The sequence below is a fragment of the Drosophila sulfurigaster genome, chromosome 2R (genome assembly GCF_023558435.1).
Source record: "Drosophila sulfurigaster albostrigata strain 15112-1811.04 chromosome 2R, ASM2355843v2, whole genome shotgun sequence".
In the NCBI taxonomy this organism is placed as follows: Eukaryota; Metazoa; Arthropoda; class Insecta; order Diptera; family Drosophilidae; genus Drosophila; species Drosophila sulfurigaster.
In genome coordinates this window covers 29,340,445-29,367,035 of record NC_084882.1, presented here as the reverse complement: position 1 = coordinate 29,367,035, position 26,591 = coordinate 29,340,445, and the positions used below count along the sequence as shown (strand labels likewise).

Sequence of the window (26,591 nt, the reverse complement as noted above, 5' to 3'; positions counted from 1 at the left end):
CAAGCTTCTATATCAATTGCATTTAGATAGAATCAATCGCATGTCTTTTAATCAAAATGAATAAATTTCAGAAATTTTTTAGGGGTAAAACTTAATATCACTTTAATTAAGTTCGAAATAAATAAGTTTTGCAATTAGAAACATCTTAACGACTCAAAGTTGGTGACGTACTTGCTAAAATTCTTGATTCTTCGATTACATCAGCAACTTTTGTTTGCACTGCAAGCGAACTTTATCGTATTGATAACTGCATTAAAGTGTTGGGAGGCCAAGCTTAGGTACTCATTGGCATTTAAGATGCTGATTAAGAAGTGTCAACTACGTGCCAGCTGTCAACGAACGTGGTTTATTCAAGTGTGTTGTAAGGCAAGAGCCTTGAATCCTTTTTGCGATTTGGCATGCAAATGAATTGCATGGAATTGCCCCAGTTAAGGACGACTTCGAACACAGGTTCAATAAACCACACTCAGTCGGCACATAGAGGTCAGCACGTCAGTGGAAGAAGGACAGCAAATACTACCTTACCTGATTATCAAGAAGATGCTGCGAATGAAGCTTCGTCTATGACGTTGATATGCGTGGCAGGCGTCTCTCAAGGAAATTCCAAGCTACAACAATCACGTTGAAGTGCCATGCACCTGTCCCGCTGATTTTGTTGCTTCTCCTCCTCTCTCCCTCCCTCTCTCTCTCGCTCCCTCACTCTCTCCTGTCTGCTCCTGCTTTTGTGCTGATGCCTGTTACGTGCCTCGACAGCAATTTATTGCATTTATTGCCCAAGGACTTGCTGTCCAGCCATATGTACACTAAAAATGAATTGCTATCGAGTGTGCTAGACTTTAGAGTTGTTCATTGCATTTTTGTGGGGAGTAAAAAAGTATTAAGTATGTAAAATTTGAGAGTAATATTTTAAATGATTTATAAGCCTTATAGGAGTATTAAGTATGCCAAATTTGATTGGGTTGGCTTTGGAGATATTTTAAATGCCTTAAAGGCCTTATAGGAACATGGTTACTAAATTTGGTATTTCTAGCTATTATATTAGCTGAGATCCAGCTCCTCAAACACATGGGCAGACAGACAGACAGACGGATGAGAACCTGGAATAATGCGAGTTTTGTAAGAATCCAAATAAGTAACTTTCGAAAACTACTATTATTGAAATATGAGTTGAAAAAGATATCAGAAAATATGTTTCTAAAAGTCAATCAAAGAAATTTATGTTTCCCAAATTCAATATCCAATAATTAATATAATACTTTATCTCTTTTTTAGCTTGTAAAATTTTCAGTTAACTTTAATTTAAGATACCCTTCATTGCTTTCTGTCTAACGGGTCTAAAAGATAAGCAACTGCAATTGGGTCGCTTGAAGTATGCAACAATTTATTCAGCGCACCAAAAATACTTCGCAATAGTAAAGCACATATGCAAGTGTGTGTGTGTGTGTGTGTGTGTGTAGGTGGCTGTGTTTGTGTTTCCTTCGTTGGGACAACACGTGTAAGCACATTCATTTCAACTCATTTCGAATGCGCACTTCGAGTCGCATCTCCACGTGCCCGTCTTATTTTTGGAGCAACTTCATGCGTTTCTCGATGCTAATAATAACGCAACTGAGGCGTAATCCGCTTCGCTCCCTTTTAGGACCCAATTACTGACGGATTGACAAAACGTGTGTCGTCCTTGAAGACCACACACACACACACACACTCACACATACACATAAGAGAGTTACATACGCATGTCTCACATTGAGATTTGCGTTCGCTTTGCATTCACAGCTTATGAGTATTTCCTCTTTGTTGTAAGTAATTGGCATCTTTAGGTCTTTGGGTTACGCCCCCACACGATTAATTTCCGCTGATTTGCCGTATCATGCTCAGCTTTAATAATTATAAAACAATTCAAGCTTCTTAATTTGTCTTTGTTTTGTTGTCGTGTTGCGCGAATCATCAATGAGAGAGAACAAACGGGTTGCGCTTATTTGTAAAATACGATTATATAGTAGACAGCATTCTGGGCAAATCTTAAGTACACACAGGGCTGGAATAAACAAAGGGCGGGTATTATACAAAACAATTTAAATTACTACGTTGTATAATTGGAAATAGAAGACCTCAAAGTCAAAATATTGAAATTATTTTAAGTAATTTCAAGAGATGATATAAATAATTAAAAAATAATAAGAGGAATCGCATTTTTAATATCAAATATGTAATAATAGATATTTACAAAATAATAAAAAATTAATTAAAAAAAAAAACATTAGGAATCGAATTTTAAATATCAAATATGTAATATTAATAATAGTTATAATGATAATAATAGGAATCGCATTTTAATATCAAATGTGTAAAAATATAATAATAGGAATTCCATTCAAAACTCATAATAAGAATTGAAATTTAAATATCGCGTATGTAATAATAAACATAGAATTCATTTTAATATATTCAATTTATCAGAAATTTATTTTGTTATCAGAACTATTTTGTAATCTTAAAGATCTTGTCCAGTTATTCACTTCGCACCTGTTCCATTTAAGTAGAAACTGTATATTTTGTATGGAAATCTGAAAAGCTATTCGAAACTATTTGCTTTCCGTATACTTTGCTGTCAACACATCTCTGCATAGTCGTATACTAGATATAACGAGAACTAAATGGATATATTTGTATGTATGTAAATGAGTAATGAGCAATTGACGTCAGGCGGAGAGCGTATTTGAAAGCTCATAAAGAAATATTGGATGTAGAAGAATACTTAGTATACCCTGGTATGAAAAAGGAATGAGTGTTGAAAGAGTACGCAAAGACTATAAATATCGAAATTGTATAGCAAATTAAATACTCTTGAGATTTGAATAATATTTTATTTAATAACAAAGAACAAATTTATGTTGTATATTCTTTTAAAATCGTAAAGTTTTTTTTTCCAGATTTATAGGTATTTCACAAACTTTATAGTAACTGCCAAGCACCCAAGATTTTTGTAGAGTATTTCGCTGTCGTGCAAGCTCTAACGATCTCGCTGAAATAAAGCTTTGCTCCAATTAAAAAGAGTCAATTGGAATTATAAATTAGTTTGACATAGGAAATCGTAATGAATTTACATGAATCTGTATTAAACGGAATCGATGTAGTGTCGAAGATACCGCGAATATTTTATGAATGTAATGTGAATATAATCTGAATGCGCGTGAATACATTCAATGTATTTGAATTAATGTAATCACTTTATTGACTGGCTTATTACGTACAAGTGTCTCGAATCATTTTGCATAACATTTTGATTTATTATTCGCTTGGGTAAAATGAATGGCACGAATATGGGAATGAATCACTTTTATTCGTTGTCGTTTTTATTGTTGTTGTTGCTGCTGCACGGCTGCTGTAACCATTCAGTTATTGTACTATTATTATTCTCGTTGTGGAGTGCTTTTTACAAACAAATGATTTGTATACAAAACATGTGACACCTTTTGCACTTTGCACTAATTGCATTTGCATTCAAATTCCGAGGAAACAATTATTGAATTGTAAGGGGAACTAAGTTAGTACTAAAGTCTTGTGGGTGGCAACAATTTGCATTTCGAAAGCATTTTGAGATTTAAAGAATGCATATATTGCATTTATCTATTCTTTTGCAACTTTGTCAAGTTCAAGGATAAACTTGTGTACTCTACAAATCTATATTGCACTCAGGTTACATGATATAGCCGCATTTTCATAGTGTAAACAATTGTGACAACGTGTGCGGCTGTCAAGGGGAAAGCAAACGTGTAATGTGAACTTCACGCTTAATGTTTGCAAAAGCTTAAAACCCAAAGCGCGTGTCGAACTGCGGGAGACAGAGAGAGCAAAAGAGAGTGCGAACTGAAGAGAGAAGGAGAGTGCTTAACTCGAAGAGAGCGATGGTAAATAATGAATGCTTAAGCGAAGCTTCTGTTGCGCTGCATGACAGATTTATGATCAGCATTTTATCAGACGCCTGTGCGACAGGTGTCCAACTTGTATCAACTTACAACACTCATAAATATTGTTGATACAATGATTCAGTGCTTTTCGTTTTCCTATGATCAATTTATGGCGTTGACGTTTTGATTGATTCTCTAGGGTAATTTTTGTGTCATGTGTTAAGAGTGAAGTGATGTGATCAGTTCGACAGGCGACATCGATATCTGTCTGCTGACGTGCGACAACTTTTGCGCACTGCACAAGAAGCTCGCGTTTAGAAAAAAAAACTTTGCATACTTTGCGGACACACGAAAGGAGTTGAGCCTGGGGAGAGGAAATAAACAGCTTTTCGGTCTCACTAGCAGCAGCAGCAGGTTAGCAACAACAACCGGTTCTCTCGCCACTGAGCTTTTTGTTTTTGTGTGTGTATGGTTGAGTATGTGTTTTTCGCCTGAAATCTCAGCATCTCGGAATTGATGACTATTACTCTGGGTATTGACGGCAACTGGCTGTCAGTTGCCCAGCGACGGCGGCGGTGTTCTGACACTTTTTGTGGATTTGGCTTTGGCATGCTGAAAAGCCCCGTGGCACAGCAAAAACAACAAAAACTACATAAAGCACGTGAAGTACAAAAACAAAGAACAAGCCGAACAACGAGAATGCCAACAGCACTAGCAACAACAAGAACAAGAACTACACGAAGCTGCGACGAGTGCCGAAGCCAAAGCCGAAACGATGCCGATGTCGTTGATGCCAATGACGACGACGCCGACGCAACGCCGACGCGAACGCCTCGTTTACCAACTCGATAAAAGTGTGTGTGCTAGATGACGCTACCGTTACCGGTCGTGATTGTTTGCCGTTGTTGCTGCCGCTGCCGCTGCTGCTGCTGCTGCTGCGTCTGCTGCTCACTTTTGGATAATAAAACGGGCAACGAGCACTCGAGCGCCAAGTTAATTTGCAAACGCTGCTCATACGCTGCGGAGGCAAGAAGCCAAGCCAAAAAAAAAGAGAAAAAAACAAAACACGAAAAAATAAAAACAGTAAAACGCCTGCGGTTCGCAGTTTCCCGGTTCCCCTCTTTCTCTCTCTCTCCGCTTCACTCTCTAGCCACGCACAGATTGACAGTGTGGCCAAAGCGCGTGCGTGCTCAACGTCCAGTTGGTCACACAAACAGAACACAGAACACACCAACACACACAGGCATACTAATACACACACACGGACGGACGCGTTGAGTTCAAAACAAAACGGCAGCAGAGCAGTCTTCATCTCGTGTCGCTCCTCGTAAGTCATATTTTCGAAATTGTTCGCATTGCGCGTTCGCTCGCATTTTGGGAACTCGGCGCCACCAAAGGCGGCCGATTTTTGTCGCGCGCTCGTTTGCTCAACAAGTGCTTCAAATAATAATAATAATAAAAGTATTACAATAATAATGCTAGTTGAAAAAGAATACAAATTAAATTAATATTATTAAAGAGTTAATATATTTTCGAATAATAATGGAAATTATACAAATTACATACAGAGTCGCAGCATAATTAAAGCACTCCAAATTGTTTTTGTGATTTTCGCACGTTTCAAAAAGTGAAATCGCTTCAATTTCGTCGACTACACAAAAAAAAGTAAGCCAATGGTCAATTAAAAAAAGTATACGACAATATATGTGCGTATTATTAGGTTTATTATACTACTCTATTCAATTTTCAAAGTGGCAAACATGTAATTTGCAAAAATATGAATATGTGTGTATGTGTGTGTGTGGAAAATGCGTTTCAAACACCAAGTAAAAAATAAACATGCATTTATTTTTAAAAATACGCTTTTACGAGCATTATTTATAAACAATAAACACAACACAGCGAATACTATAAACAATCAAAACACGATTAAATATTGTGAACATATTTGTTTGGGCCAAAAGAAGTGTGTGTGAAAAATTAAACGAAATTAATAATTAACACAGCTTGTCTATTTCCATGGCTGTTGGCAGCTGTGCACAGTTTGCATTATATTAAAAGAGTGCGATTTCAAATCGAATCAGATTATGAATCATAACTGGAAATAAATTGATATTAAAGAGTTCATAATTCTTGCGAATATTACAAAAATTACCAAGTTTATGATAAACAATCAATCGAATATTGCAAATGTATGAAAAATAATCGCAAGTAGGAATGTTTTAAAAGGCAATTTGAAAATGCAATCAATGAAAAATTTCTCAACTGCTTGCAGAACAAAATCGCTTCGATGAGTGTGACCAGAGTGCTTCAAAGTGCGACCAGCAATTTGCACAATTTCCCCTTATAACGAATGCCCCAACAAAACAAGTTCGCTAACAACAACAACACCGACAACTTCAACTGCATCCAAGACCAAAGTGAGCTTCAGGCCTCAAGAAGTATTCAATAACACATAGAACTTAAGTAGCAAATGCCAAATAGAATGATTATGGACAAATCGGAGGCTGCAGGCGAAAATGCCTGGACCAAGTTGTTAGCTGATGACAAGAGCAACAGCAAGAGCAAGGCGCCAGTGATTGTTAAATTGGGCAACAGCCACAAGGCAACAGCCATAGACAAGGAGACAACTCCACTCAATGTCGAACAACTTGCCACAACAACAACAACAACGACAACAGCGAATACACCATCGAGCATCAATCCAGCCACCATCAGCTCCAGCAGCGTTCCAGATGCAACGCCAGATGGCGGCGTCAATGTGGAGCAAACCTACAATCGCACTGCGACTTATGGATCGGGCATCCACAGCGCCGGTGGCGAGTCAAGTGGCAGTGGCACGTTGCTCTCCCGCAAGGAATCGTTTCTCGGCTCATTCCACAAGCAACTCAGGCGATCGATTAAAGCCGTCAGCGAGTCACCTGGACCATTAACCAGGTGAGTTTCCTACAAAGATAACAAATTATACTTATCATGATTCCTTAATGGATACCTTCTTTATATATGAATTCCTTCTCTATATATGAATTCCTTCTCTATATATGGATTCCTTCTCTATATAATAATATTATATAATATATATTTAATAGTCTAGTCAGAGTTTTTTTTATCTAAATTCAAAAGTTTTCAGTTTTGTTCACAGAAGTTTCTTCAAAGTTTAAAATAGCTTTCTATTGCTAAAGTTCTTTTTTGTAAGATTTCATTTTTTTTGTTTTCTCCTGTTCTTTATTTACAAACTGTCTGTTTAGATAATAAGTAAATAGCAATTTTCTAATGAGCCCTGCTATATTTTCATATATTGTATAACATCTTATCACTTGAATTTCATTTTGAATTTCATTTTAAATTAAAAAGTTTTTAAAGGATGCTTTAATAGTTTATGTTCAGTCAAGAAAATTTGGTAGATCACTTAATATTTGTTTATTTAATAAGTTTCTATAGGATTTTTTAATATTTTGTCAAGAAAATATTTTAATTATTATGCAAGTGACAAAGAAAATATAAAATACAGCTAAAATCTCCATCAATCATCTATGAAATGTTTCCTATAAATTCTTTTCCTATTCAACATTTTTCCTTTCAAACATTTTTTGACAACTAATTTGATCCAAATTTCTAAGGACTTTAATTAAATCTTTATATATCACTTCATTGAGAACTTTAGTTAAAATTCTCATTTATAAGTATTCTCTAGCACTTAAAGCATCAACATTTTTACGGATTTCAAAGTTTCTCAATACAAATTGATAAATTTTAAACACACATAAAATGTCGACTGCATTGTTAAGAGAAAGTTTTTTATTATTAAACTGTCAGTTAGCATAGCATACTTTTGTGATACTTGCAAGTTGCCTGTTTAACAGGGTATTTGACAGTTAAAAGTGTGTTTCTCAAATATCGCGCATACGCCATGTGCACCAGAAATTGGGCCAGGGCTCTTTGCCAAAGATGATGCGAGAACATCGCTTGAATGCGAAACAAGTGAAACACTTTCTTCTAAATATATAACAAACGAATTGTTTGTTGTAAGTTAGTTGTTGTTGTTCACGCTATTTTTGGTCAAAGTGAACACAAAAGTTCCGTTAGCTAGTTAACTAAATAAAGACACACCTGTTGCTGGGCTTACAACTAGACAATTGATACGTCAGCTTATCTCTCTCTCTCTGTGTCTGTGTCTGTGATACGCAAATGTGTCGCATAGAAATAATACAAAACTGTGATAATGTAATCGGGGGCTTCAAGTCATTTGTGGCCTACCCCTTTCCCTCTCTCTCTTGCCCCTTTCCTTGCTGTGTGTCTTTTGTCAGCGAATCAGCGTCAATGGAATGACATGAGTGCCATATAAAATAAAGATAAACTTGCAGTTGATTGGATGAATGACAAAATTAAATTATTTTGATTTAAGGCCGTCGGTGGGTGGACAATTAAATATGATTTCCGCCTGCTGTTTCGGGTTGCTTACAAGCGAAAAGCAAAAACAAATAAGTTTTCGGGATGCCAAGTAACAAGTGAGCTGGTTTAATTGGGTTAGACGCAGTTGTAGATATCAAAAATATTAGACTAGAATACTAGAGTACTTATTCGCCCCTGACATTACCAAGCATAAATTGTTTCGAGTAGTTGTAAAGCAGACAACGCTCATATTATTTGGAGTCAACGACTCGCTTGCGGCACCTTGGCATTAATTTGCATAAGTAAGTCAACTTTTAATTGTAAATACTTAAGCGATAAACAAACAAACAGATACAGATACAGATACAGATACAGATACCGAAGCAGATACAGATACAGATACAGATATTTCGGCACAGTTAGAAGCTAATGCGCATAATTTTTGATAATTTATGAATTCATTAATTCATTTTGCGGCTTCAGTTCTTAATTCGGCAAATATTATTTGCTCATAACTTAATTAAAAACGTGTTAAACGCCGCTGGCAACATTCTCATTCTCGAATCTCTGTATATCAGTTATTTTTTCACATTTCGATGTTTTTTTCATGCATTTATTTTGGCCAACTGCCAATGGGGATTTCCTCAAGTGGCATGCTGCTCAGCTGTTGCCGGGGCAACCAAAGTAAAGTGTTATGCCTAAATCGATGTTTTGCTGCACAGTGTTGTTGTTGATGTTGTTGTTTGTCCACCTCAAAGATCTACACAGCGTGCTAATAGCGAATGCAAATTGCTCAGTGCTAAATATAGACAATATGATTGGTGATTGGGTATACTCGTGCTTTTATTTATGTACGCTTAGTTGTCATGCCGAACAAGCATGCCTGGCCCAAAAAAAAACAACACAAGCAGCAACAACAAATGACAAAAAAATTGATATGTGGCTGTTTGTTTTGGCCTATTGGCCACTCAATTTGTTAGAGGCTTACTCTGCACATTTTATTGCTTTCTTTCGCTTGTACTCGTATCATAATCTCGTTTGTTGACATACACGGCGTATGATTAATTTTCTTACAAATTTCTATTGATTTCTCCAGCAAAATGCTTAAGTTAATTATGCACATATCAAAATATTGATAAACAGGTATTTAGTTTGGCAATTTTAACTCGCATTGTTTTCAGGCATAGCTGACAAACATTTTCGGTATCTTTTCGGAAAGATCTACGCAGCTGATTCATCTTGCAAATATTGTATATTCTGAAAGTGTATTTATCATTTATCTTCAGAAATCATAAATATTATTCGCACCTCTTCCTGTTGACTTTTCTGGCGAGTAATGAGTGCTTTTACTTATGATACCCTTTAGGTGTTTATAAAAAGGTAGTTTAACTAGAAACAGGGTTGATCTTATTTTGTATTTTATCATTATTAAATCTAGAATTAAATACGTTTTCTTAAGAAATATTTTTTTACAATTTTGATATTATAAACAGAGAATTTTTCAAATATTATTACTTAACAGTCAATTATGAATTTAACAGGGTATTTAGCAGTCAACTACTCAAAACAGTTTCAAATTCAATCAATATTTACAACCAATCAATTTGAAGTTTCCTTTGTTCGGTTGACACTTTAAATGTTAAGTGCAAATGTAAACATAACAGAAATTAAATGTTAACAGCAACAATTTCAATAACATTCTGTTAATTAAGTTTGCGAGGATTCTTTCAAAAGTATCTCTAGTTTCTCTAGCTGATCAGCTGCTGAAGTCATGACTTTTTGCGTCGATGGGTATCAAGAATTGATTGCAAACACTTTAGACTAGATATGAGTATTATCAATGGGCAACTTTGTGGCCGTGTGCAAAATCTTTCCGCTTTTTATTGCTTCCGCTGATAACTGCAAACGTTAAAGATGTGATAAAAACATCATATGGAAATGCAATTACAATTAACTCAATAATGTTCAGTTACGTTATTGTTATTTAATATTATGGTGATTATCTTTGATCTTCAGTTTGCGTGGAAGTTGAAGTCTGGTTCAAAAGTCGTGCTGTAAAACAAGAATCTCAACTGATTTGCATAAATGCAGTGCGCATGCAATAAATGGCGTCCTAATTGGCAAAGATTGTTGCCAGCCGCTAATTACCTTGGTTGGCTTTTGAGTTGTGAGTTGTGAGTTGTAAGTTGTGTGTGTCGCAATATGGGAACAATTAAAAAAGTATTGAAACAGCCGCCGTTAAGAGTCGCTTCACGTTGTAAATGTGTTTATATAAATGTTTACTTTGCGCTTTACTAGACTTATACTGTATACTAAATGCAGTCAGTATATACAATATAAGTATTTCATATATACTATGTAGTATAATATACGACTTTACACTTATACTTTACTTATACATTACGTATACGTAATGAACTTGCCGACTATTGTCCAAACTCGCGATTATGCGACGCCATCGCTTGCGTCGACGTCGACAGCGGCCGCGACGGCGACAGCGAGCTTTATTGTGCTGGCGAGTTAATTGCCTTGATTTAAGCTCTGCTGTTGTTGGGGATGTTCAGTCTTCCTGCAAATTTCTGCAGTCTTAGCGCCGCGCGAAAATTTACAGTTAATTCTGTTTGCGTTTGTCGCATGGCGAAACGCGCCGGCATTTTGTTGCTGTTGTTTTTGTTTGCTTTTCATATTTCGTTTCGTTTCGTTTCTTTTTTTTTCTGTGTCGCTTTTGCGCTTTGTATAAAAAATAAGTTATCAGCTGTTGTATTTCATTTTGGCTTCGCGTCCGCGCGCACATTTCTTAGCATGTCCATGTTATTGGTGTTGTGGTTGTTGTTGTTGTTGCTGCTGTTTGTTTGTGTTTAGCAGCATGCGGTTGTCACTGTCGTCGTCGTCGTCGTTGGCAGCGACGCGGCGTCTGCTGCTATCGTTTCTTCCCACTTAATACTTGAAATTGAAATAAAAAGCAACAATGCTGTCAACCGAGCATTTCAGTTTCGATTCAGCCGTCTTCGCTGAAAGTAATACACACACCTGCGCTGCGCTCTGTCAAGAAACCAACGACAACGACGTCAACGTAGAGACGCGACACAGTTTGTTCTCTCGCTCTCTGCGCGCGTTTTGCGCTCTCTCGAACATCATCTCTTCTACGGATTTGTGTGCTCTCAGTTCGTTGCACGATCGACGCGACGCTCTAAAGTTATTTTGAACGCACACACATAATTTGTGTTACATGCAACGCGCGTCAGTTGCAAATGAGGCGCCGCTTAAATAATTACACTAAACGGACAAAACGCATAATAAACCATTTATAATTCGTCACGTTACGTTAAGTTGAGTTGCGTTAAATTATAAATAGTGGTATCATCAATTAAATCGTGAATAGTTCCGCTCGCCATCGACCGGAACAGACGCTGTGCAAAATTATGCGCGTTTTTGTATATTTCAAAATCAAAACCATATTCGCCTTTCCAACCACAAAAAGAACGCATTTCTGATAAAGAGCGAATTTCGCTTTGAGTGTGATTTCAATAACAACAACAAAAAAAAAAGAGAAGAGAAGAGTGTGTTTGTGTGTTGGCAAATATCAACAAACAGCAGCGCAACAACATCATTAAATATCCGCTTGGCAATTCCCATACTTAACCCAGCAACACCAGATCCAGCGATAACGTCACCCCAAGGGGAACCCAGTATTATAAAATCCAACAAAAAAAAAATAAAAAAAAAGAAAACAGTGCTCGAATCTTTTGTTTCTAAATACAAATATCAATTATTATAATTGTAATTCGTTCTGTGCTGTGTTGGTGTTTTTGCTGCTCAACGTCAAGGTTGTAACAGGAACGGGGAGCGAAGAGCTTACAGCTGAGAGCTTTTTAGTATTTTTTTTGCCAGCCGCTCGACCGAGGAGGAGCTGTCATTCGTCAGCATACAAAACACACACACTCGCATACATACGTATAGAAACACACACTGTGAGATATATAAACATATTTCGTCTTTGTATTGCTGTCGCCTCTGTTGCTGCTGCTGCTGCTGCTGCCGTCCGTTACATTTTAGTCGCCGCCGCGTCAGCGACGCCGCGTGTTGTCGCCGCGTTTTCGCCGACCTCAAAAACTACTACAACAAAAAAATCAAATAAAATAAAACTAAAACAAAACATTCACATCGATACAGTTTAGTGTTGTATAACGCACGCGCGTGTATTGAATTTAAATCATCTTTTGACAACAATTTGCACGCATTTCCAAGATGAAGCGACTGATGACCTGGGAACGGGATCTTGTCGATGCGATGTACGAGTAAGTTTTGTACACATACACAAACATACAGTGCAAGCACCAACAACAACAATTTAAAAGCTGTAAAACTGCGCTTGTTTATGTGTGTGTGCTGCTGCTACTAAACGATACGATTTCATTTATCCATACATGATGCATGCGCATAATTACCTATAAGTAAAGTATAAGTTGTTGTAGTGCAGGTTTTCAAGTGCATTGTGATGCATTGTTTTGATTTCAATTTCGATTTTGGTTTTGCAATGTGTTTGTCACTCCTTAAGCAACAAACTTGTTTCAATTGCATTGAACTCTCAAGTGTATGACATTTATTTGTTTGTGTCTTGAGTGTACAGTTGTAGTTTGTAGTACAGTGTAACACAGATGCCAAAAAGTCTATGTTTTATAATACAGCCGAACGTTGTCGTCGTATACAAAGCATGGCATGAGAATGCGCAGCCCAAACATTGCATGGCAACCCAAAATAACAAAAACAAAAACACTAGCAGCGAGCAAGCTCTTATACTGCAGCTGTTGGTCCGTGTTGTTATAAGAGTGCCAAAGAAAACAAAAACAAACCGAAAAACGCATGCATTCCATCCATGCGCCGGTCACTCAACAGCATACTGTACTCCAGGCATCACTCTCTTCTTGTTACCATTCCCACACCCACGCCACACTCATTCACACTTGCACACTCTCTCTCACTCTCTTTCTGTGTGGGTTATGCGCCTCTCTGAGTGTGCTCAATGGCCTCAGGAAGTTTTGACATTCGACTCATTCGCACACGCATTGAACACCAATTTGTTTGGCATGTCGAAGCGAGAGGGAAGGAAATTTAATGCCGCTGGCGGAATTTAAATGCCGGCATTTACCTTTATAAATAAATTAAAGGCCGGTAGAAATGTCTGTAGTATTAGTAGTAGCTATGTGTGTAGCAGCACAATTTGTTACCAATTTGCTGAGCCGTAAATCTAAGGGCTTTCAATGGGGGCAGCACACTTATTTATTTATTCAATTTTACTGTATGTGTATCATATCTAAATCGAGGGACTTTGTGCAATTGTTGTCGGTTTCCAAATTAAATTATTAAATATACTTATACCAGGTATATAGATAAAGATTTGTAGCTCAAGGCTTACAGATAATAAGTGTGCAAACATATAACGTATGCATATATAATCGTATATGGTATGACAAGTCTGGTCAATTAACACTTTAACCCATTTTTATAGCCTGACAGTTTCACTTGTCTCTTTATAATGCATAAAGTCCATTTGCGCCACAGTCAGAAAAGACATATTGATAAATCAAGCTCGGACTGTACCCGTTTTTATACAACGCATGCCATCCCATAAGTAACTGACATCGCAGTATTCAACGTGTATTTATTCGTATTATCGTATTCCGCCGTATTGAAAGTGCAAATGACAATGGATTTTGCACGTTTCTCGTCTCGTACATAACTCTGTCTGTCTGTCTGTCCGTCCGTCTGACTGTCGGTCTGTATCTCTGTAGGCGGCACCTCGTAAATATATTCGTATATAAGACGCTTAAGTTTTGGGGTATTGTAATTTACACATGTAAATACCCCAAAGATATACACAGTACATTGTGTATTTACCTGTGCGAAAACACTTTGCTGTGATCTTCTATGCACTTGTTTCCCCACTTTGGTGCCAACTGTACCATATTTCATTTCATTATACCCTGTATTATAAGGGAACAACTTTTTTTTGGTGCGTATGCGTTTAGGGTGTAGTCAAGCCAAGTTTATCTGCCTATCTTTCTGGTCTTGTACGTTTTTGGATCAAAGATGGAAAATAAGGAAAAGATCTAGGAAACTAGAAAAAATCCCCACAACGTTTTTTTGTTTTAAAGAAGTATCTTAAAAGAGAATAAATTTATATTTCAAATGGTTATTTTTAAAATCAAAATATACTTTAATTATATAGTAAATATTCACGAAATTCAAATTTGCATTCCCAAAGTTTGACAATAATTAAATAAAACAATAAAAAAGTAACGTTGTTTTCCAATTTGAATTATAGAAATTTTAAAAGTTGTAAAGTTCAATTTCATTATTTCTGATTGTATTGTAAAAATATGGAATTCAAATTTTTATGATCAAATATATTGTACTTTGAATATCAAGAGATCATAAAAACTCAGGGTATAGAGTTGTCTGTTCCCAATGACTATAGCGTTTTTGTCTGTTGTTTTCTTCTGTTGTCTTTTTTGCAAATTTGGAGATGTAGAAAGCGTGTAGTCATTAGCTTAACTAACGGCGCATGTGGTGGTTGATCATCATTTTCAGCAGGTGTCTTTAGAGTGTCTTTCAAAGCAGCTGACAAACTCCCGAGCTTCAGAGCTGTCACATGCCATACCATACATTGTACTTACTATACTATATATATATGTGTATAACTTATGTGTATGGTCTTTTGGTGTTTGCCGGGCTTATTTAGCGGCTGTGTGGACTTTGCTGTATTATTTACAAGCAAGCGCGAGACTGCGACAACTTAAACAGATAAAAGCAGACAACACACACACACACACACTGAAAACAAAATAATGCCGACCGTGACCAAATCATGTTGATAAGACCGCACACAAAATGTCTCAGCCAATATTGCGCATTTATTAGCACTTCTTCCCCAAAAAACCAGACCAGAGACCAGAGGTGTGGAACTGGGCCTTGAGAACTGAGCCTGAGATAGAGAGTCGGGCCCTGAGGGGGCATGACTCATTAAAGATGCCGCTCAAGCGACACGCTTATTGGGCATGTCATACAACAAGAGATACAAATAAAGATACAGATACAGATACATATAGATATAGATACAATCGGAGATACTCATAAATATAAATATACTCTTACTCTTACCAACAGATACAGTTTGTTTGCCTGAGTTATTCAAATGCTGAAGTTTGAGTATTCGAATTTATGAGGAAAGTTAAACAGAAAATAAATACTTTTTTTTTTCGGCGAATCGTGCTTCTGATAATCACTTATGCAAACTCAGACTCAGACTTTATCTTTTACCTTTTTCCATGACAATTCCGACAAAACGGTTTTGACATTTTCCTGTCACTCGCACGCTTTGCGGTGAAATATTTATGGTGGAAAATCACCAGACTTGACTCAAAACGCAAAAAAAAACACAAATATCTTTGCTAATTATATGCTACATTCATTATCTCTCCCTCTCTTGTCGGATTTTTTTATTTTTTGCTCGCATGATTTTGGCGTGACTAAAAAGTCAAGATTAGCGGAATATATAAACGATCTTAATTATAGAACTGAGCTCGGTGGCAAAAGCCGCAAGATAAAACTTGATTAAGATCATGCGAATTAGCAGGAAATGATACTAGGCTTTAGTTGGGCTATATTTAAGATTGTTTTAGCTCTTAGTGACATCGTATAGAAATTCCGAAACTATTGATAATTAGCATCAAAATGAGCAATGCTTAAGATATTTATTGTGTATTCAGTTCTAACTGGAAATGCATAAATTTTATACAGATGTCAATAAACTGAGCTTAAAATGAAATCATTATTATCGTTGCATTATGATGATTATAAAATATGCAGCTGACAAAGTTTCTAAATAAACTTTTAGTGTCAATAACCTGAACTACAAATTAATTTATGTTGAGCAACTTTTACTCATATGCAACTTTAGTTTGTGTTTAGTTTTAATAGATTTAAGCTGGACTAAAGTTCAAGAAACCAAAGATCAAACTTAAGCTAGCTTAGTTTTATGTTCCAATGAACTAAAAGTGCTGAGCAGCATTTCATACTCGTATGTACATAACATTTAACGAGAGTTCTTTGAACTCTTCCTCCACAATCTAAACAAGGCCAAGACTCATATCTATGTGGCTTAGTGAGATGCGTTGTCACTTGTTTAGTTTCATTTTTATGGCCACAAAGACCATAAAACTAAAGTATTAAGCGGCTACTGTTTTTGGCCGTCTCCAAGTTGCTCGCTAACATACAATACTCGTATTTTAGTCATAATTATGAATATAGTACAAGTCCACTCATGGTCGTCGTTGCTGGGCTATCAACTACAGCAAAACATTGTCCCAGATGCGTCACAGTATTGACGTCACAACGTTTACAGAACTGTTTTGACCGACTCCAAGCGATAAAGCCGCATATCAACTACTTGAGTAATTAAGAAAGCAAGTCGGGTAATGCTCATAATATTCAGTTAAAAAAAAAGTTACTCATGGCGCTATAAAGCCGGTACTTTCCTGGCGTTTCTTTACGACGAATTGGCGTATGATTAGATATAGGAATGTTCGTATGTCTGGGCTTCCGAACCACTCGTAATACTGGTTTCACCAACCACAACCAATGATCGATGCGGTGCGGTAAGAGGTTATAAAACTATAAATATGCTGAATGTTAATGATGGCCAAAGATTGATCGTACATTGTATATCGGAAATAGCTTTACCATCCAAGTTATATGATCATCGATGCGATAATAACTTTATGATCTTGCTTATAAATTTATTTCACAATCGATCATGATGCCATCGCTGTCGATATCTATTTGCGACTATATTCAAATAAATCTAATCAGCTAAGAATTTCATATTTGTAGAATTTCACAATCAATTAGAAGTGATTCAAAAGTTTTTCGTTAGAACTAAATTAGTTAGTAAGTATTCGAGTGATTTATTATCTATTATTTTAGAACAGGACACATACTATATAGAATGGGATCTGTGGCTATTTATAATCGAATCGCGACCAAAGACCAAATGCTCTCACTTGGCTAATCGGTTTTTTTGCATAGACAGCGGGCGGAATGAACCGGTTAGAGGGTGTTGCCATAAAGCAATGCGGAATATGTGGTATATTTATATGCATATATATATACATATATGTTCAATCCTACATATATGTTTTTCTTCTTCTGAATATTATATATGGCGCTATTTCTGCGTTGCAGAATATTCTTTTTTGACAAAAGCATACCAAAAGAAAACATATTCAAAAGAAAGAGTTTTGAGATAGGTTTGAGAACTCATTAAAATTACTAATTTGAGTCTCATTTCTAGAGCTGTTTTTGTTAAACGATTTCACTGCTAATTGGAAATAGCAATTACAATAATGATGGGGTTGAAGATATACGATCTGCGAAAAAGATGAATGATCTAATTTCTGTCAAAATTTCATTACAAAACATTCCTAAATGATATTCGGGTGTTTTTATCTACAAAACCGTAAAATTCTTGACCAACAAAACGTGTCAAACATTTGTCATCGTATTGATATAATGATACTAGCCTGTAAATGTATAGAGTTAATGAGACAGACATTAGATATTATATATAGTATATAAGTATGATAACTGTTCATAGATACGAGTTGTGTGTTATGTCCACGGTCGATCTACATACGAAACATGTGCAATTGTGAATAGAATTGAATAGAATGATATTTGTTTTGTGTGTGGTGTCGGAGAGTGAGAACCAGAGAGAGAGAGAAAGAGAGAGAGTGCAGAGTGTAGAACGTAGAACGCAGAACGAGTACAGCTAGAAAAAAAAGAGATATCGAGTGTGGGCGGAAGAAGGGGGACTAACGTGGGGGTACTTGAACTGCTCGTAATATCCACATAGATATTTCGTATTCGCATTTGTTCATTCGAGAATTCGTTTGTTGTATTCGTATATTGAGTTCAATTCAATTCGCCTGCCAGTTGGTAAAATGTTGCTCGATCGCTCGGTTCACATTCGAAAACAGAACAGAACACAGCAGAAACCGAAGCAAAAACAGAACTACAGGAATACTCGTGCTTTCGTAGTACAACAGACTTTGCTATAAAGCTGATCACATATAAAACACAAGTACAGAATTGTGCCCAGTTGAAGGTCTTTTGCTGTTGAGAGTCTCGCTGATCAAGAACAAAAAAAAAGTGTTAACAAAATGCTAAGAAATGGCTTAAATAACTTCTTGGGCTGGGGCTTCTCGGCTCGTCGTCGCCTGCTGCAGAAGCATTGTCTGTGTTTTATTTTTATAACAATGACAAACTAGAACAAGAGAAGAAAAAACCCCAACGAAACGCAAAATTTAAATAAAATATCAAAAAAGCAAACGCAATTCAATATCTCAGTATTCTGTCGTTGAGTATTCTTAATAATAAGTGCGGCTTAAGTGTTTACAATCTGTCGAAACATCACGAATAATCGTTAACAACAATAATAACAATAATAATAATCGCAAGATGTCCGAGTTGCGTCGCAGTTTCAGTCGTTTATCGATGATCGTTTATCGAGCGACGCATTCCAGCGAACAATCCTGGCGTGAGGAGTTGCTCAGGTCGGTATCGATAACAGCTAAAGAACTTGAACATTTATCGAACAATCGCTAAGCTCAATGCAATTTGTTTGTGACTCAACCTCAAGTGTTTGTTTGTGTTTGTTCAATAAAGTATATACTATGCATATTGAATTTATTTAAACAAGTGCTCTAGCTAGTATATATATCTATGGCATATTTATGAAGTATATAGCGATATATATATTCACTCTGAATGCCGCCACAAGTATTTGCATGCAACGCGTTTTCCAGGCGCTGTTTACATGCGATTATACAAAAAAGCATAGTCGCTATAAATATAAATAAACGAGTATCTATCGAGCATCATCTTAACAATATCCGACTATATACTCAACTGTACAATTCTTCTTATATACAATGTCTACTTGAAACATCTGCTTGCGGCCATCAACAAACTCAAATAAACTGGCTAAAAGGGGTTCAAACAACTTTAATACAAAAACCTGGAACAGATCCCTTTAAGTTCATCCACCGAGTAAACAACAAGTGACCTCATGACTTCTATATATTGTATTTGCTGATAATCTATTAAGGGAAACCTTGGCATTTTGCCTATTTCGCTAAAGTCTCCAAAAATTTATGAGCACTTAAAATTGATTAGTTTTTCCATAGCTTTGTAGTCGGAAAATTTCATAGAAATGCGCTAAAAAACACTCAAGCTGCGTATTAATCAATTAGCCAACTCATTAAGGATCAGCGGGAAGTGTTTCGACTATATCAATTTATTATGCCAAGTATTTGTTAGTCGAACCAATTAGATTGGTATTTCACAGCTTAGCACCCAGCTGATCAATGTCCAAAGGTGGCACTTGCATTATTTGCATATGACAGCTCTATCAATAGATATTTTTACCTATAGCTGCTGTTGTTGCACTTGCTAAGTATATATCTTTGCTTCTGACATTTGGCATTTGCAACTTGGCAATGTCTTGTGTGCTTTTTGGTCATGAATTATATGCTGACAACATGTAGCATATATTTGTGATATTTCCAACAATCCTCAGATCAGAATGTATATACTACTATATAGTATATAGAACATTAATTCAAGTGGAAATTCGTTTTGGGCCCAAATGACGTCAATGGTTTTCATCGACTCTGCTCGATAAATATTTGTTTTTTTGCTGTCTTTCTGATCCGCAAATTCCTGACCTCGGTCAACATTATATAGTCAAGTTTTATATTGAACACCGATACTTCCGATTGCAATTGCATTTGCAATTACAATATTCGATTGGCTATGAGCCAAACAAACAACAACAAAAAAGAAGAAGCTTTCTCGGCCTATTCACAAAATCCAACCTTCGCTGATTAGCCGCAAAGTTTAGACCATGTCTAAGGTCAGTTTTCCCCTAGTTGCCATTAACTTTTTCTTTCGTTTGTTATTGTTTTTTTTTTTTTCTTGGTTTTTTCGTTTTTTGGTTTTATCTGGCATTTAATAGACCGCAATTAACCGACTTCACTTATCGCACAAAGTCGCTGTGACGTCATAATTGTGTTTATACTCGCATCGAGTTTGGTGTTTCAACTATCGCATGAGTCAGTACGATTCTTTTGAACCTGCTTCGAATGCCGTTGGCAACAGCAACAAGAGATCAACTGCGTTTCTCAAACTGCCTTCAGATGTTTAGTCACGCTGCAATTGGCAACAACAAAAAAAGTGCAAAACAAAAACGCAAAACAAACAAAATGACGCTGCTGAAACCAGTTTTTTGCATGACATTACTACTAACAAAATAACAACAAATATCGAGAGCTTTAAATCCTAAACAATAAATTGTGTTGTCAAATTTGATGGTGTTTTTCGGTGAATTTGTTTGCGCTGTTCGTCATTTGCTTGAAATGATGCGCAGATGACTGATCTTTTAGGCGGAAATTTAAGACTTGGGTTTACTAAGGTGCATAATAAATGATAAATTGAATCGTTTTCTATAAGTCCTAAAAGTTTTAAATGGAATAAATAACTATAGTTTTGATGGTATACCATCATTGCACTGCTTGCATTGTCTGCATTTTACTGCTTGCATTGTATACAACTGGAAGCAGTGTGCTGAAGACAACTCCGCTCAATGCACTGCTTATCTGTGGATAGATTATTCATGTTTATCGCCTCCCTTTGTGATCCGCCCTTTGTAAGTGGAGCAAGCTCAAACGAAGCTCTTGAGTGAGACAGAGCGAGAGCTTCGAGTAAGGGGAATAATTTGCATACGATGGCAGAATGAAACGGGACAAATCAGAGCAAAGCATGGCATGCTGATAAAGCGTGCAATATGTAATGAAATGCCCTGAAACTGAAACAGAAATGCAAAGTCAAAAAGAATAACAAAAACAAGAAGAACAAATGCAATTGCAAAAACAAAATAGAGTGTCAACAAGTTGTGTTGTTATTGCTGTAATTCGTTACGAGTAAGTAGTGATTACAGTTACAATTACTGAGCGCGACTTCAATCGAGGCGTCGATGGCGCTGCCAAATCATCTTCACAGTGCAATTTTGACTTTTGGTTCGCTCTCGTCACACAAATCTCCTTACTGAAAGCTCTAAAGGCAGTGAAGCAGGCTTATACTGCAGTGAGAGCTTTTGATTGGAATTAGAGAAAAGTGATCCTCGACTATAATTAATGTGCTGCTAATGATTGATTAAACTAATTACCTCACTAATTATCAGCTCTAATGTTTTTATACCTTTACATTATCGGTGTTGTGTGCGTAGTGTGCTTTGCAAGCATTGTACTACAGGCTGTACTCTGGTAATTATACCCGGCATTAAAATACAGAAGTGGAAAATAAGAAGTGAACTTAACTTTTTAAAAGAAAGAATATTTACTATATATCATATTCTTTGATTAGCTGCTATTTATGTTCTCGGAAATTCAGAGAACATTATTTGCTTATTTCTCGTTGTTGTTCTTTAAAAATGATGTGCGGAATAACAGAATTGCATATCTTTACAATGTGCAACAACATTTCCTGTTTCGCTACAATTTATCAATCACAATGATGGCATTGGACAATCAGCTTTCACATTATGAGTAAATAAATCTCTTCTTCTTTTTGCCAGACATCTGCTCTTTGTGCGGTATCCAGGGAATTTATTTATTGTTGAATTCCCTTTTTCTCCAATCTCTGGCAATAAAATATATGCAATAATTTCAATTGCTGGTAATCGCATTAACTAGAAGCTGCACAAAAGTTTACTAATGATCAAAATTCCATGACGAAATCTAGCTACAGATGTTCAATTGTATTAGTATTGTTTTTATGATTGAACTTTAAGGCGATAGCAACAAATGTGACAAAAATAAACTTGACTCAAAGACCACACACAGCTTCACACTGTTGATTGTAGATTATGTTCGAATTCGGCTGCTGGAACATTAATTTATATATAGAAAAGCGATAAGAGCAGCAGCATAAGTCGAATATTTTGAGAGCGCTTTAAAACGCTCTCTCTCTTATGTAAAAAGGCAATTGCCTAATATAAGAAATACATTTCCCATTTCATTGTCCTCATTTCGCACGCTCTCTTTTGTTATTTCGACTGCCGTATCTAATGTGAATGTTCTCTTTTGCTTTTGCTCTCTCTCTTTCTTTGGTGGGCGCTCTCTTCAACAGGTATCGACAGACGAGATTCAGTTCACGGCGTGTACGGAAACGTGTGGTATTCAAGCATGGCGAATGCAACGTGGTGCAAGGCAACGTGGCGAAGCGACGACGTCGTTATCTGCAGGTGAGAGGATACACACTTTGATATCGCTATATACATATATTTAGCTTAGCGCTATACAGCTAGAGGTAGATGGATAGAAACAAGTAATGTACTAATTAATGGTGCTCTAACATTAAACAAAGCTAACAACAACATGTGCCGGGTATTTCTTATGCAAGCTGCTCAACATTTAAATATAGATATGTATGTATGTATGCTGCTGCTGCTGCTGTGGCTGTTGCTGCTGCTTCGCTCCAAATTCAAGCAGTTCAACAAATTGACAGATAGAGAAAGATAGAGAGAGCTGATGTAAATTTAATTGTATCTCCTCTTTAAAAGCATCTCTATCGTTTGTGGCAGGACATCTTCACCACACTGGTGGACGCACAGTGGCGCTGGACGCTGCTCGTCTTTGCCGCCAGCTTTGTCATCTCGTGGGCCTTCTTCGCCCTAATCTGGTGGACGATAGCCTACGCCCACAACGATCTGGAGTATATACATCTGCGCAACACACAACCCGACCTCATTGTCAACATGACGCACACGGTTTGCGTGACCGAAGTCAAGGGCATGATGACCGCTTTCCTCTACTCCGTGGAGACGCAGACCACCATTGGCTACGGCAATCGCTATGTGACCGAAGAGTGTCCTGAGGCCATATTCACCATGTGCATCCAGTGCATCACGGGTGTCTTCATTCAAGCCTTCATGGTGGGCATTGTGTTTGCCAAGCTGTCGCGTCCCAAGAAACGCGCCCAGACGCTGCTCTTCTCCCGGAATGCGGTGATCTGCCATCGCGATGGCACGCCATGCCTGATGTTCCGCGTCGGTGATATGCGCAAGTCGCACATCATTGAGGCACATGTGCGGGCGCAGGTGATACGCAAGAAGGTGACCAAGGAGGGTGAGGTGTTGCCCTTCTATCAGCAGGAGTTGCATGTGGGCGCCGATGGTGGCGAGGATCGTTTGATGTTCATTTGGCCCACGACCATTGTGCACAAGATCGATCGGAATAGTCCGCTCTATATGCTGTCCGCATCGGATATGCTCAAGGAGCGCTTCGAGGTGGTTGTCATGCTGGGTAAGTTGAGGAGTTTATCTCTATGGAATACTTACTTACTATCTCTTTAATTTTGTTAGAGGGTGTCATCGAGTCCACGGGCATGACGACGCAGGCGCGTAGCAGTTATTTGCCCTCGGAGATTCTGTGGGGTCATCGCTTTGTGAATGTGGTGTCGTTCCGCAAGGAGACCGGCGAGTATGAGGTGGACTACACGCTGTTCAACAACACCTACGACGTGGATACGCCTTTGTGCAGCGCCAAGCAGCTGGACGAGGTCAAGTCCGAGTACACCAGAAGCACCAAGAGTGGGTTAGGTAAGTAGTACTTTGATCCCTTAAGTTGGTTATCTTATTAATTGTCCTCCCCCTTCTTAGTTCCCTTTGCGGATCGCACGCTCTCGGCGGCCAGCATGTTACAGCGCATTGCGTCGGCTGCTTCTGTGGATCATTTAGATCCGGCTAGCGACGAGTCTCTGGACTCGGGACGTTTGCAAATCCGCTCGCATTCCATACCGAACGGCGTGCTGGCCAGTGAACTGGAGCCGCTCAACAACAATCACAATCACACGCACAGCAAACACGGCGCCTCGTTCACAATGGGCGGACATAATATCTCCATAACGACAACGGCGCCGAGCATACCCAACCTAACAAGTATTAATGAGAGAACCAACTCCGGTAATTCCATAAACAGCAGCAACTACAACAGCAATAACAACAGTCTCAGCACCCTCAATGTTGGCACCGGCGGCAACGGGAGCGGGAACGGAAGCGGGAGCGGAAGCGGGAATGGTGGGGGCGTCACCATTGTGAGCAGTTCGGGCAATGGCAGCAATCGAACGAAACAATCGAATCCCCGGCGATTGAGCATTAAACAAGATCAGCTGCCCATCGATTCCATGTGCTGATATTATCTTGACAGCAACTGCGTCCGATTGTGTTGAGAGTTGTTACGTTGCGTTCCCCCACAGACTCTCCACCTTCTCCTCGTCATCCATGCGCGATCTGATGTGTTGTATTCTAAGTATAGGCTCATAGAATTCTAATTACAAATTTAGTTCTAAAACAAATATAATCATAATAATAATAACAATTCAGAGCAGAGGGCACAAAACCGCAGCTCTGCGTAGCTGTGACAAACCTAAAAAAAAACAGAACCCGAAATAATTGCGCGAACCCTTAAAGAAAAAAAAAAACCCGAATCCGGAGGTCACATCCATTGTTTCCTATCCCCCATTGGATCGCTTCTGGATTCTCGACTTTTAATTGATCGATATATAGTCTATTTTTTGTTAGTGTTAGCTTTAATGAATTTATTATACAAATAAGCATTGAATTGATATTACAACCCAAGAACGATATATATAAAAAAAACAAAACAAACCACATATACAAATTGATGAAACCAAAATGCTGCAACTTCCTTGTACGATATTATGTAAAGCTCATAAATGATTAATATTAAACATAGTTATTTAACGTAGTGCAAAATGAGAATAACATGTTGATGAATTTTAACGATAATTGTTCAATATCTCAATTAATTACTCACTGATTAACTAATTATACAAAATGCATAAAGTCTACATAACTATATTCCAAACTTTTAAGGATTGCAAAATGAATAATGTGAGAATGAGAAACAAATAAATTATATGAGCTTCAATTGTTATAATGTGTGGACAATAAATGGAATGAGCATATGAATGTTAATTGATGTATTTTATTTACATGCGATATATATAAGTGTCATTAAGATTGTAAAAATGAAAGACCGAAAATATACATACACCTGAAACATACACACACGTTTTTTCATTACTTCTAAATCACATTAAGAAATATTTAACTTCCTTTTTAATAATCCAAGTGCAATTATTTTTTTTTTAAAAAAGTTTTAAATTACAAAAAATATATGCACTTGCAAATAGGCATAAAAAACGAACAATTAAATTTGGCTTAATAACTTAAATTCAAATTTTAACGATCGCTTTTGATTTGAGCGAACAATTCAAATTTAACGATCAAACAGCTGCACTTGAACTCAACTGTGACACTTGCCCACACATGCACTAAAAATTAAAACAGCTGCTTGCTGCTATTGCTGCTATTTCACCCCATTTTAAGCTGCGCGAGCAGCCAAAAACCGTCAAATCACCAGCCCAAATACCAGGCGAACAGAAATCAGGAGCAAGCAACTGAACTTCATTTGAGTCAAATTAATTGCTTGAGTGAAAATATCAAAGTTGAGTGAGCCGAGCCTGAGCGAGTAACTGCGTTAGAAAATTATTGTTGCATACTTTTAGGCTGCTATATTACTAAAAAACCATTGCATACTTTTACATCCAAATTTATTATTTGAGTCGAAATGACTTGAATAGATTTTATTTTACCACTTTAATGAAATAAAACTCAATTAATTCAGTTTTTTTGTAAGTTTGTTTCATTTATTTAGTTTTTTTTGTTGACGAAATTCTTGTTTGTGTCAAGCATACAAGTTTCTTAGATGAAATAACCATGTACAATATATAGAATAAACATTCATAGGTTTAATGTATGTATCCCAGAACTGCAATTTTAAATACTTCCCGCATTTCTTTGCAATTTTCATGCAAATAAAATGTATATCTGATTAATGTTGATAATCTCGAAACATTCCAACTCAATGGAACGCGGTATCATGATAAAAATGAAAGAAATGCTTGAAATATTTTGAACATAAGTACTTTTACTTTAAACTTCTGTTAATATAATATGTAAATGTATTTGTTTTACGTATTTATGTGTGTGTGAGTGTGTGTTTGTTTTTAAATGTTTATAGACATAGTAAGTAAAGTAGTTTAGTAAAATTTACAACAAATAATTTCGCAGTTTGTGTTTAGTTT

General features: G+C 37.0%; 1 protein-coding gene across 12 annotated transcripts; it reads left to right on the top strand.

Annotated features, from left to right (window-relative positions):
* Positions 1–4,919: 4,919 nt before the first annotated feature.
* On the top strand, positions 4,920–25,508 carry LOC133835890 (G protein-activated inward rectifier potassium channel 3). Of its 12 annotated transcripts, none has more exons than XM_062266037.1 (6): positions 4,920–5,238; positions 6,187–6,848; positions 22,551–22,665; positions 22,984–23,725; positions 23,785–24,021; positions 24,082–25,508. In XM_062266037.1, the coding sequence occupies exons 2-6, from the start codon at positions 6,385–6,387 to the stop codon at positions 24,612–24,614; spliced, it is 2,091 nt and encodes a 696-aa protein (XP_062122021.1). In that variant the 5' UTR covers positions 4,920–5,238; positions 6,187–6,384; the 3' UTR covers positions 24,615–25,508. The 12 variants fall into 12 exon arrangements, with proteins under 12 accessions (XP_062122021.1, XP_062122022.1, XP_062122031.1 ...); XM_062266038.1 differs by having other exon boundaries at positions 4,931–5,238; positions 23,005–23,725; XM_062266047.1 differs by lacking the exons at positions 4,920–5,238; positions 6,187–6,848 and adding an exon at positions 11,305–12,595 and having other exon boundaries at positions 24,082–25,419.
* The last annotated feature ends 1,083 nt before the right edge of the window (positions 25,509–26,591 follow it).

Coding starts and splice junctions, on each gene's coding strand:
- LOC133835890 (XM_062266037.1), top strand. CDS start 6,385: ATGCCAAATAGAATGATTATGGACAAATCGGAGGCTGCAGGCGAAAAT. Junction 23,726..23,784: donor CGAGGTGGTTGTCATGCTGG/GTAAGTTGAGGA, acceptor TAATTTTGTTAG/AGGGTGTCATCGAGTCCACG. Junction 24,022..24,081: donor AAGCACCAAGAGTGGGTTAG/GTAAGTAGTACT, acceptor CCCCCTTCTTAG/TTCCCTTTGCGGATCGCACG.